Source organism: Perna viridis, chromosome 13, assembly GCF_037379345.1.
Source record: "Perna viridis isolate PV_CMFRI_1.1 ecotype Kerala chromosome 13, ASM3737934v1, whole genome shotgun sequence".
Taxonomy (NCBI): domain Eukaryota; kingdom Metazoa; phylum Mollusca; class Bivalvia; order Mytilida; family Mytilidae; genus Perna; species Perna viridis.
This window is the reverse complement of record NC_142457.1, coordinates 32721459-32734312: the sequence shown is the minus strand read 5'-3', so window position 1 is coordinate 32734312 and position 12854 is coordinate 32721459. Positions and strand designations below refer to the sequence as shown.

General features: G+C 31.0%; 1 protein-coding gene across 2 annotated transcripts in view; it reads right to left on the bottom strand.

Moving 5' to 3' along the window:
• Positions 1 to 9024: 9024 nt before the first annotated feature.
• The window catches only part of LOC148600362 (uncharacterized), a 48424-nt gene continuing 44594 nt past the window's right edge, over positions 9025 to 12854 (bottom strand). For both annotated transcript variants that reach the window (XM_088559186.1, XM_088559187.1), the window contains one exon: positions 9025 to 11989. In XM_088559186.1, the coding sequence (XP_088415312.1) occupies positions 11843 to 11989 (147 nt within the window). In that variant the 3' untranslated portion in view covers positions 9025 to 11842. The remainder of the gene's footprint in view (positions 11990 to 12854) is intronic.

Below are 12854 nucleotides of genomic sequence, written 5' to 3'. Positions count from 1 at the left end.
AATTATATATTTTCTATTCCGTTGCTCTCTCCATACAATTTATTAGCTAGTTGTCACCTGATATTAAATGAGGTGCACTCGATATGTTCATTTTAATTGTTTGAAAAGACATTTGATGTAAATATCTTGTGGGGAATGGCCCTGTGCATGTAATTATTGATTCCGTATGGTTCTGTATATTTTTGAACCGCAGTTTTGATTGTAGCTCGAGTCATATCTTTCATTTGGATACAACGACCAGGATAGACTTTCAGCACTCTAGTTAAAATATCAGGGAGGGGGAGGGAGAGAGTAATCAAGGGAACCAAGGTTATAGCAGTAATCAAAAGAATGTAATCCAGGGACAAAGACCAGACATGGAAAACAGACATTCACAACAAAGAACATAAAGTAACTAAAATCATACATACAAAGTAACAAAAGTAAATGAGCAACTCGGACTCCACTAAAAACTGGGAGCATGGACCAGGTGCACCGGTAGGGTAAGCGTCAGGGGGAGTATGTATGTATGTATGTATGTATGTATGTATGTATGTATGTAGGTATGTATGTAGGTAGGTATGTATGTATGTAGGTAGGTAGGTAGGTAGGTAGGTAGGTAGTTTTGGGTAGAGATTCCTCATAATTCGTAAGAAAAAAAAACAATTTCAAATCATCTTCCAAATAAACCGAAGATGTTTTCAAAATGCTTGATTTTTTTATCGACAACATATTTGTCCAGTGTGGTGGAAGTTTTTCAACAAACGGTCGACATGCCAGTAGGGACTAATTGTGCTCCTCTATTTGCTGACATATTCATTCATTATTATGGGGCTCAATTAATAGCTATTCTGATCCAAAAGAAGGAACATCGTTTACCTAGATCCTTTAATCTTTGTTTCCGCTATATTAGTACAGGGTCTGGGAGGACCGTGCACCCCTACTCATCAACTTCATAGTGATTTTTAGGTACCTTTATACCTCCCATTACCGAATCAGTTTGTCGCCAAAGAATATTCTCGAATTCGGTTTCAGTATAAGCCAATATTTGAACCCAAAAACATTGGGTCAAAAAGCCAAGATTTTTGTCACCCAATTGTTTGAGCGTCTAAGCCTTCGTGGGACAGCATGTGTAAACAAACTTAACACATTTTAGGTATCATCATGTAGCCAAATGTTCGACATTTACAATGATGCCAAGATTTTTGTCACTCAATTGTTTGAGCGTCTAAGCCTTCGTGGGACAGCATGTGTAAACAAACTTAACACATTTTAGGTATCATCATGTAGCCAAATGTTCGACATTTACAATGATGCCAAGAACGTTTGTGTAACACTTAAGGGTTTTTGGGTAAAAAAAAATGTACCCCTACCCACCGAAAAATCGCTTAAACCCTAGAGTATTTATACTTCAGTAAAGATGGCCTTTTTAGTATTTGCTGTTTAGTATTATCACAATTTATATTTCTGGTGTTCTTTTGATGAATTTTGGCCATTTTCGTACAATTTATCAAAAAATCCAAAAAAAAATTTTTTTCCGTAAAAAAGTCACATAAATTCGTCTCTAAAAGTTATTGCTCGACAAAATGTCAAATTTGGTATCATTCGATAGATAATTTAATTTTCTACATATATAAACCCCTAACAGCTCATTTTCTAATAACGTTAAAAATAATACCCCTCCCTCTAGAAAACTTGTCTCAGTATCAAACAGAATTCTCATTCACAGCATATATAATGACACTGTAAAACTCATATTTTAGGCATTCATGATTCAGATATTGATGAACCCAACATATCTTATCAATTCAGACGCTTAGATTAGATTTCCTTTTGAGGTGACAATTACTATAAAATCGAAAAATTGGGAATTTTCGAATTTCTTCTATACCGCCTGTTATTGTAATTTTTTTTCTGAATATCGTAGTTCAAACAAGCTTTTGTTTGATACGGTTCATTGATATAGTGTCTTAGCTTCCGAATAAGCCAAAGCAATAAATATTTGATCTTGTCCAAGTCAAGTTAGGTGGAAAATTGCCACCCCTACCCATGAAAAAAAACCTCAACGTGAACTAAAATGTTGATTTTTGGCATATAAACGGTGTACAATAGACATGTTGGGTGTTATTGTTTTAATTATCGATGTATCCAACACATCTTCTCATTTCAGGTGCGTATTTATCAGTTTCAATTTGACGATTAATGAGTTAAAAAAATCATAAAAAGGGGAATTTTCGGAATTTCATATGTCCTGCCATATCACCTCTAATTGGCATTTTTTTTTAAATACCGTACTTCAAATAAGCTTTTATATATTAAAATACAATTATATAGTGTCTTAGCTTTCTAATGAGCCCAATTAATAAATATTTAAATTTTTCAAATTCCGATTATGTGGAAAATTGCCACCCATGAAAAAAAATACCTCAACATGAACCCAAATGTTATTTCTTTTTACATATAATCGATGTAACAAAAAAGACATGTTGGATACTCGTATTTTATATATCAATGTATTCAACATAGCTTCTCGTTTTAAACATGTATTTCTCAGTTTCAAAGTGACAATAATGAGTTTTTCATTTGAAAGGGGAATTTTCAGTATTTTACATTTTCTTCCATTTCACCTGTAATTGGCAATTCTTTTCATTATTTTCTGATGATGAACAATATTACCCTCCATCTGAATTTCGCTAAATTCAACGGTTTTTGAGTTATTTGCCAAAAAAATCAAAGTGCTGATAGCACTGGAGGTTTTTGATTCTTGTGATATTTGTAACATGAACAACATTTCAAAGATTACTTGATATTAAATAAAATTGTGATCATACATTTGCATTTTAAATATTATGCAGAACCTTTTTTTTTTAAATATGCATAAACTGAAAGTCAATCTATACTAATGATCCAACTTCACACACATTTACAAATTTTCTTCCATTTCACCTTTTTCCACAATTTTAAACTCATCTAATAGTTAATGTGCATTTACATTAAAAACTATATTAACATAGTATTTATCCTTAATTATAATCGTATTTAAATAAAACAAATTTCAGTTTAAGAAAATGATTTCCTTTACACAAGATTTTCAAAACTAGACACTTTTATCAATTTGAATTTTCCTGCCAATTATACTTTGTAAAAATCACTGCTCTTCACTTCCTGTCTATTAATGGTAAAATATTAATGATAGGATGGAGAATTTGACTGATAAGTGTGTTAAAATAAACATTCTTTACAAATTTAAGGCTTTTGGATACACTACTGCAAGAAATAAATTCCCTAAAAGCAAATTTATTACTAAATATCCAAAAAGGAGTCCCTCGAGTTAATATGAAGACTAGATCTTAGTTTTATTTGTGGAAATAATAGAATATTATTAAGCTAATTATTTGGAAGAAACATATTACCTGGTAATAAAACACTATTTAATGATGTAAAAGGAATTACATTTGGTCTATAGTTTTGTGTAGTGTTAGAAATAGTAGGAAAGTTCCAATGACGGACCGGTGACATAAGGTATTTTGATCCTGAAGAATCTAAAACCCAAAACCCTATGTTCTCTTTTTAATTAATGGCGACCTTGTTTTTGTTTTTTTTTTTTCACAGATCAAAAAATCGAAACGGTCATTTTGTGCAGGATACCATATGAAACAATCATAACAACTTCCATTAAATTCCGTATAGTAGTTTTGAGATGACGATTTTTGAATGTAATAACATCAAAAACAGCAAAAAAACGTCCAAAAAGGGCAATAACTTCAACATGGGTCAACAGATTTTCACCAAAATATAACCACTGATAGATTTCGTCATGCTGAGCACTTTTATCCTATATCAGAATTAGTTAAAGGTTACAGACCACCAATTCAACCAATGAGCATTTGGAACGTACGCAAAAATAGCCCTATGCAGAAATTACCCCTGTTCCTCATAGTGCTGTGAAAAAAGTTCTCATCTTATTTAAAACATTTAAACAGTTTCTGAAAGGAAAAAGATTTCTGTACATTTTATAGGTGCATTTTGCTTCTTGTGATGTGAAGCCTAATCTCCATAATGATTTTTAAATATACCCCTATCTTGTGAAAACACTGGGATTTCCCATGCTATTTATAAACCCTTCACTTCCGGTGACCAGTACTGCACTGCAAGTCTGCTAACCCCACATGCCATTCTGAGGATTGTGAGCTGACATATGTAGAATCATGCTGATGTATAGTCCTCTGCAGGTTAAAGTTAAGGTAAAGTCCAGAGAAGCCATTGAATATTGTGAAATTAGCATAGAAGCCTATGGGAAGTGGAATTAGTGGTTTTTAGCCTAACCCTAACGGTTTTGAAGACATATGCAAAAAAAAAATCTGCTGAATAATCTTTCATTTCAATCGGTCTGCCCTTTAAAGATGATTCACATTGAAAATTCAGTGGTTTCTGCTGTATTTTAGTGTCACAATTAAAGTTATATCCCTTAATTTTGAATTCTACAGTACTGTCTATATATCTCTTAAGAACATGGCCTCAACTTTAAACAGAATATCGTAAATAAAAATATGTAGGCTTTCCAACCATGTATTACAACTTTCACGACTCTTACCTTGAGTGCTACTTCAGTAATGGCAGCCAGGTTTTCCCAAAGGTAACAAATCCAAACGGTAATTTTGTGCAGGATACCCTAAGAAACAATTATACCGACTTTCACTGAATTCTGAACACTAGTTTCTGAGAAGATTTTTTATTGTAATAACACCAAAAGCAGCAAAAACAGTCCAAAAATGGCAATAACTACAATATGGGTCAACATATTTTCAATAAAATTTGACCGAAGATAGATCTCATCATGCTGAACACTTTGGACCAAAGATAGATCTCATCATGCTGAACACCTTGAACCATGTCAGAATTTTGTTAAACATAACAGTTTTGAGGATATATGAGAAAAACTGCAGTCTTACCCCCCATGTTCTATATGTAGTAATGGCGGCATTTTTTGACAGACCATGAACCCAACTGTCATTTTGTGCACAATACCCAAAAGAACAATTATGCTAAGTTTCATCCATATCCATTCAGTAGTTTCAGAGGAGATGTTTGAAAAATTGTTCACGCTAAGTGACAGTCGCCAGGTGAGTAAAAAAAAGCATTTTGATGTTCTATTTTTAGTAACAGCAGCCATTTTTTTAAAATGAAAAACTTTAAAAGATCATTTTGTACAGGACACCCCAAGAAACAATAATGCCAACCATTAAATTGTGTCACATGGTTTCACAGTAGGATATTTTTAGTTATTCTTGTGAAAAATGACAAAAAAATTGTTTCATGGGCCATCCTTACTCATTCATTGGGGCAATAAATCATTTAAAAAATTTTGGTAAAGGTTTGTCTTCTCATGCTGAACAATTTTATACTGTCAGTTTTGCTTAATTCAATGGTTTTTTAGTTGTTTGCAAAAACTGTATTTTGACTCCCTATGTTATATTTTTAGTAACAGCAAGCACGTTTTTTAAAGGATAAAAAATTTTAAATGACCAGTTTATACATGGTATCCTAAGGAACAATCATGCTCAGTTTCATTCCAATTGATCAAGTAGTTTCTAAGGAGAAGATGTTTGAAAAAAGCTTAACCACAATGATGGACAATGACAGATGACGGATGCCAAGTGATGACAATAGCTCACACGGTCTTTACGCAAAGTTAGCTAAAAATTCATTTTGCATTAAATAACATAACACAAAGCACAGTTCATAGTTATAAATACTGATTTTATTGATGTGAAATGTTATGTTTGTTACCATGGTGATATGTAAATGTACAAACAGAAGTAGATTAAGACATGATATAAAACAATATAAAAATTTGTGTCACCAAATTTCCTTTAAAAAAAATTACCCCTTTATTCTCCATGGTTTTTTCATAGCTAAAAGCTACATGAACCTTATAAAAATTTCTGGTGCTAACCTAAAAAGGTCAGGGGTCAAACACATCCCTATTCTAATTTTTACTTTTTTCAAAGCCAATATCCTTTATTGAGGAAAAGATAAAATAGGGATCAAAATTTGCTCTTGACAGTGGAAGGTCCTGGTCTTTTCCAAGTCAAAATCAATAGTCCACTACTGAATAAATTGTCAAATGATGCACTTGAAAGTCCTGTACCTTGGTCAATAAAAATTTAAAAGTCCTTGGCCAGAAATTGAGGGTCCATTACCTGGAACAACCACCAAATTGAAACCCTTTTTCACATTGAATTCAAGTGTCAGAATCTATCAATCAACCTACGACTACTGTTATAGTTAAGTTTAATGTATACTGGAACATATTTTCTCACAAAATTCTTGCATAGTACCTAACTAAATCTATAGAAAGGGGGAATAAAGGCAAAACAAATTACCATCTAAGCTGTTCTAGAATTATAAATCTCCTGTAAATACAAATGCCCTCAATTATTTTTACAACCTTTGAATCTCACTTAAAAATAGTAAAACAATTCACATCTTTACAGTAAAGACTGACTGACTGACTGACTGACTGACTGACTGCACATTTAACTTTTTTCCATATAGCTTTCCTTAAATTGGTGTGCTTGATTTCTTTCCAAAAAAATTCAAAGATTACTGGAGATAATCCAATCTTTTTTATAAAACCCGTGTAATTAACAATAAACTATTCAATCAAAAGCCCAAAGCATTATTTGATTTGACAAATTTTAAAATTTAAATTCTAATAATGATGTGAAAGTCTACTGCACATAATACAAACTTTATGAAAACAAATCAAGCCCACCTATAAGTTATTTTCCCTCCTGAAATATTTATCTCCCTTGTACAAAAAACTCTTACAAACAACATATACATATAAAAGCTATGTATTTATTGACACAACCATAAAATGTACATCATTTAAATAGAGGACAACATATGTTCCAGTTTCTTACAATAAATTACAGTCCATTAAATTTGTTCACTTCTACTTGGCTCTAGTAGTGAAATTGGAGTGTACCAGTGAATTTTTTTGCAGCAATATGGCAGTTTTGAAGCCACACCCATTTACTAATATCTCATGTTTAAATAAGAACTGGTATACCAGGATGAGTATAGTATAAAGAAGTGATTAACACAGCAAATCTTCATTTCCAGAAATTCTAAATTGTTTAGTTGCTTTGAGTCTTACTTGTATTTGCAAAATTAAAATGAAAAATATCTACAAGCACTATCATGTTTTTTTTTGTAGCAGTAAGAAGTAATGAAGCACTTCAAATATGGCATAAAACAAATAATAGGTAAAACACATAACTGAAATACACTACAGAGAAACCTGGCTGAACCAAACCCATAATGATCTAAAAACATGTCTAAACAAGACAGTATCTTTATATCAGTTTACATCTATTATGAACTTTGGTAAAATTGTAGTCAAAACCAAACCATTTCAAAGTCAGGAAGTGGTTTGGTTAAGACAGGTTTTACTGTATTCCTGTCATAAACACCTGTACTAAGTAAAGGGTGAAAAAAATAAAACAAGTGCAGAAATGTACAAATGCTAAGTTTGGTTTTTTTTACAGCCTTGCTAACTTGTTGACATTCTAAAGGCCCCTAACAGGAAATCTCCCTCAGTCCAACTAGTAAGAGGGAGACATACTTTGTATAATTCTTTCGAACTTTGCAATATAATTGCTTAACATATGCTCCCATTGATATATTATGAATAGAAATACACTAAACAAAGAATAGGCTTCCTGTTTAATAAAATTGCTTCTAAAGATAACTTTTTTGATGAGTGGGAAACTAACTAACACGCCTCCTTTTGCTCCAAGCAAAACTTTACCTTATTGTCCAAACTGAGGAGTAGATCTTCAATTTGAATTTTTGATGCATACTAAGCTTGGAATATGAAAATTTTGTTATAATTACAGGATAATAATTTTTAAAATTATCCAAAATATTGTAGCACTTGCTAAATTTTGCTTTTACTAAACACTATCAGTATTCCAGTTAAGTAGAAGTAAAGGCCCATCAAAGTTTGTTTTTTTTGTTTGTTCTCAGGCTATTCCACTAAAACCAATGAGGGAGGGGAGATAACTTTTTAGTGCTTGAAAAAAGGAATTCAGGTGTTTTCTATGTTACAAAGGAGCCAGAATAATGAAGAAGGTATATTTAGCCTGTATTTATTTATAGGGACCAAGCATTGAGACTTAATAAAAAAAATCTGTACTATAGATCAAATTTATGAAATTCACGCTACAAAAAAAAAGCCTTCCTTTTCATGTGAACCATTAGAAAACGAAAATGAAGACAAACCAGGAACTAAATTATGGATATTAGTAAACAAAGGATAAATATAGATACACTGATGCTACATGATATAGGATAAATAAACAAGAGTATATGCACATAAACAAGTGCTTTTGTCGTTCATTTGATGTAGAAAAAAAAAACTTCACATTGATGATTTTGAAAAGATATATTAATGAAAGGCATTTTCATAAATTAATGATCTTAAAAACTGATCATGTTGTGAAAACTGTAAATTTTAATAATGTCCACAATTTTTGTTTAACATGTGCGAATCTTAATCATTGAAAAGAAAACACAGAAAATCAAGCTAATGTATGAAAAACTGAGACCTTTGTTTAAATAATCATCAAATCTGTTACTGGCAACGAAATAAAACATCTAATGGCTCAAAAACAGAAAAGGAAAGCATTAATGGCCATGGTGCCACTAAAGGAAAGCATTAATGGCCAAGGTGCCACAAAGTGCAAAAAATAAACTCATGATTTAAAATATTCTTAACTCATTGCTGCAAAATATCAACAAGAAAAAAAGCTGGATTTGAGTTTCCCAGAACTTTATGAGTATTCAAAAGTCTAAGTTTGTTTTATGCTTTGTTACACATGGGCCAAAAACTTTGGTAATGGTTGATTTCAAGAAAGACTTTACTTTTTGTTACTTTTAAATATTGATCTTTGTATGAAACCTTTTATTTCTAATTCATCAATGTTTATATTGCAAACATCCAAAATAATTTCAGTTATGAAAGGCAACACAACTTGGTTTTAAGATATATTATGAACAGCTATAAAGAAAAGCTTCAAAGCTTTGCTCAGTATTTCAACATTCAAGAAAAGCATTTAAACAATATAAAAATATGGAAAAAATTGCATTTACACACAATACCAAATATTCTAATCCTGGCCATTACAAAATTTTGATTTTTCTCTTAAACACCACCCATGTAAAGTAGAAACTTTTATAAGATTTTTAAAAGCAACTCTGTTACAAACCAAAAATACTGTGCAACCTGTCTAAACCAATCTCTGAATACTAAAAAAACCTGTCTATACCAGACACTTGTTAAAAGTCTCATTATTCCAGTTACAATGTGATTTGAACCTTGGAAAACCAAACACACATCTTATACCAAACAATTTTAAGTCCAAATGGTTTAGACAGATTTCACTGTATTGATAAAAAATAATAAAAATATAAAATGAAAGACGGAAAAAAATATACTATGAATAAATGAAATATGGATTAATATACAATGGGAATATACATACATGTAATAGACATTTTACTTCTTCACAACACAGATATTCTTTTAAATATTGATTGTGGATTTAAATTAACTTCAGATATTTATGTATTTTACTCTCAGTCATTTGATTTTATCTTATTTTAAATTTCATTATTTTTGAACTTTTATCATACCCCATTTGATGATCTTTTTTTTTTTTTTTTAATTTTTCATTACGTAAAATCTACATATCACAACTGTCATTGAATCTATTTTTTGTTGTTGTTTCTTTTTCCATGTCTACAGTTACATGTTCAGCTTGGATACACAAACATTTGAAGCGCAATTTAGATCCACATTTGGAGTTTTCTTATTAAAATAACTTCTTTACTATAGAAAAAGCACCAATACATCCACATAATATCTTAATGAGACACTAAGCAACAATGCATGATGAAATACACAAATATAATAGAGTTACTTCCCTTACATCATAAACTATACTGAAGTCAGGAAATTTCAAGAGAAAAATTACCGACTTTACTGCCATTCAACTGAAATACGTGTTCATTTGGAAAATATTAACTGAAATTTCATCACAATATTTATATCTTACTTGCTATAAATGAAAAATCACAAAAATTAATAAGAATTCTAAGAATTCTAACTACATCAAATTTTAGGATAAAAATTAAAGAACTAAACATGAAATTGCTGGTTCAACAAATGAGTTTCAATCTAACAATTGTAATGTCATTTCTTTAAAAAAAAAAAACAAAACAGGAAGTTGACAATAGTAGATATAAATTGCAGAAAGTTTCATTAATTGCCATTAAATTGTGCTATATCAACCAATACAGTCAATTCCAGTGGGGAGTGAAACAACACTATCAATGGACAGTGAAAAACCAGAATAAATATGTGTTTTTCAAAAAAATATTTTATTCTTACCAATGACAATAAGCACTCATAATGAACAATGGATGGAAAATTTACAACCCATTTTGAAATATTTACAACACAGCCCCAGAGTGTATATAAACAATGTCCTGCATTGGAAACAAAAATATAAAACTTCTAATCCACAACCTATGATGTCTATTGTCACATCACAAATAATTCCACAAGTTTTGATGTTAAAAAAAAAGATTTGATTGTAAATCTTGAATAAGATTATGAAACTGTAAATCCCTTGCTAGGACTCGATGCCTCCTTGTCACTGCCCATTCTGTAAATCATTATGGATACACAATGTTGCCCCCCCCCACCAATTCCCGGTCCCATTCCTGCTGCCCAAATTTTTTACAATCTAGGACTGCTCATGCCATGGTTAATATTAATCAGATATGTTTCTATTTCTTTCATGAATAATACAACCTCTAGGGTCAAAGGTCACATACTGCATGACTGATAATGCTGATAATAATATTTACATAGTAATGTGATTGAATTTAACTTAAAAAAATGAACATACATGATGGGTAAGGTTTCCAAAAAAATTCTAAATATGAAAATTACAATCATTTTGTTCTGGCATAACCAAATTATTCAGATACGTGATAGGATATTAATACCAACATCTTAAGTTTTACTCTGATAAAACACACTGCTTACAAAAACAGGTTTGAACATGTTCAGATTGGTCCCAAAAATATCAGTTACAAACACACAACATTAAAAACATGTATTAATTGATCAAAATATACAAATATCAAAATTTCAGGTCAGAGAATTAACATTCTAAAATATACAACCCTTTTTTAGAACAAAATATCAAATAAAGAATTACCAGTTCAGCTTTAAGAGCACATTATGTAATTTTCAAATAAAATAAGCTGTTAGTGTCGTGTATGGTTTGAATTCTCCAAAAACGGGACAAAAAACACATTTGGCTCTTTCACTCAAAATCAATTATAAAAATTCAGCCGCATTTTCTGGAAGTTGAATATAAACAATTCATTTTAAGTTGTGCATCGACCTCTCATGCATCTTTCTTGATTTACCAAACATTCCCATCATGCATCAGAAAACCTCTATTTATCAGCACCATTCATAGGTGGCAATTTCTTTATATTCAGAGCCACTGAAAATTCAATGAAACCCATAAGAAATTTCTTCCATTGAATCAAAATTTCTTTTTGTTTCAATCAAATTGTATAAAAACACCATAAAATCATTAAAAAACACCAAGTGACCTGCTTTGGGCCAATCACATTTACAAGTCATATGCACTGCAGATGACCTTAACCAATTACAATACAGTTGACAATAGTTCTTGGCACAATTTTACAATTTGTTCTGCACAATAAATATTATTTACTATAAAAAATTTGTTCCTAGTTAAATTGCTCCTTATTTCTTCCTCTGTTTCTTTTGTTCTTTTTCTTTCATCTTTCTTTCTTTCTCTTGTTGTTTTTTCTCCTTTTCCAGAGCTAATCTTAATTCTTTTATCTTCTTTTTGAAGAATTCTCTGTCCTTACTGACACCAATGCCCATTGTCTACAACAAAAACATTCATTCAATATCAGAACATCAATATAAATTCTAACATGGAATGTCATTACAAAATACTGCCAATTTGAGGGTGACAAACTCATCAATGACTTTCACCTTTTTTTGCTGAGTTATTTATATTATTTTTTATTTTGGCATATTTATTTGACAGTTGAATGGAGATATCTGTATTCTATTTGAAATTTTGTTGTCACCAATCTAAATTTGATGGCTGCAAATCTCCATTTACTGGCTCCAGTAAACTCACTTTGCCCATGTCAAATCCACAACTGACATCTCCAAATCTTCTAATACAAAAAAAAAATTATCTTCAAATTGTTAGGCGGAAAAAGTAACTCCATTTTACATGTATCATTAATTTGATCCTTTATCCTATATTTTCATGAAGAAAGTTACAACTCTAGATTAAATCTAGGAGAAGGTACAGAGTATCACCTAGTCCGCAAAAGAAAAAGACAAATGTACAAGTTTTGAGTCCTATCAAGGAACGACAAAAAAATTCTGACATCAAAGGAACACTTTCAGACTTTTGTTTCTAAGTGTGTGTGTTATTATCTTTTTCTAGTCCATGGATAATGCTCTATTTGATTAGGTCATAACAAAAAAATGTCTAGGTTTTCAGGCCACCTTTTCTTAGAAGTGATGCAAGAGGATGACTGTTTTCTTGTGGTCAGAATCAATGAACTTTTCAATGAATTATTTCATGTTATATACTGCTCAAACTGACAAAAATATTTATCATAAAATTCAGAATATGTGCATGTGGAGGAAAATTGTGTATGATACTCCGCAACATAAAAATCCATAACAAATCTATATAACAGAAACTGTTTTATAAAATGGACATGAA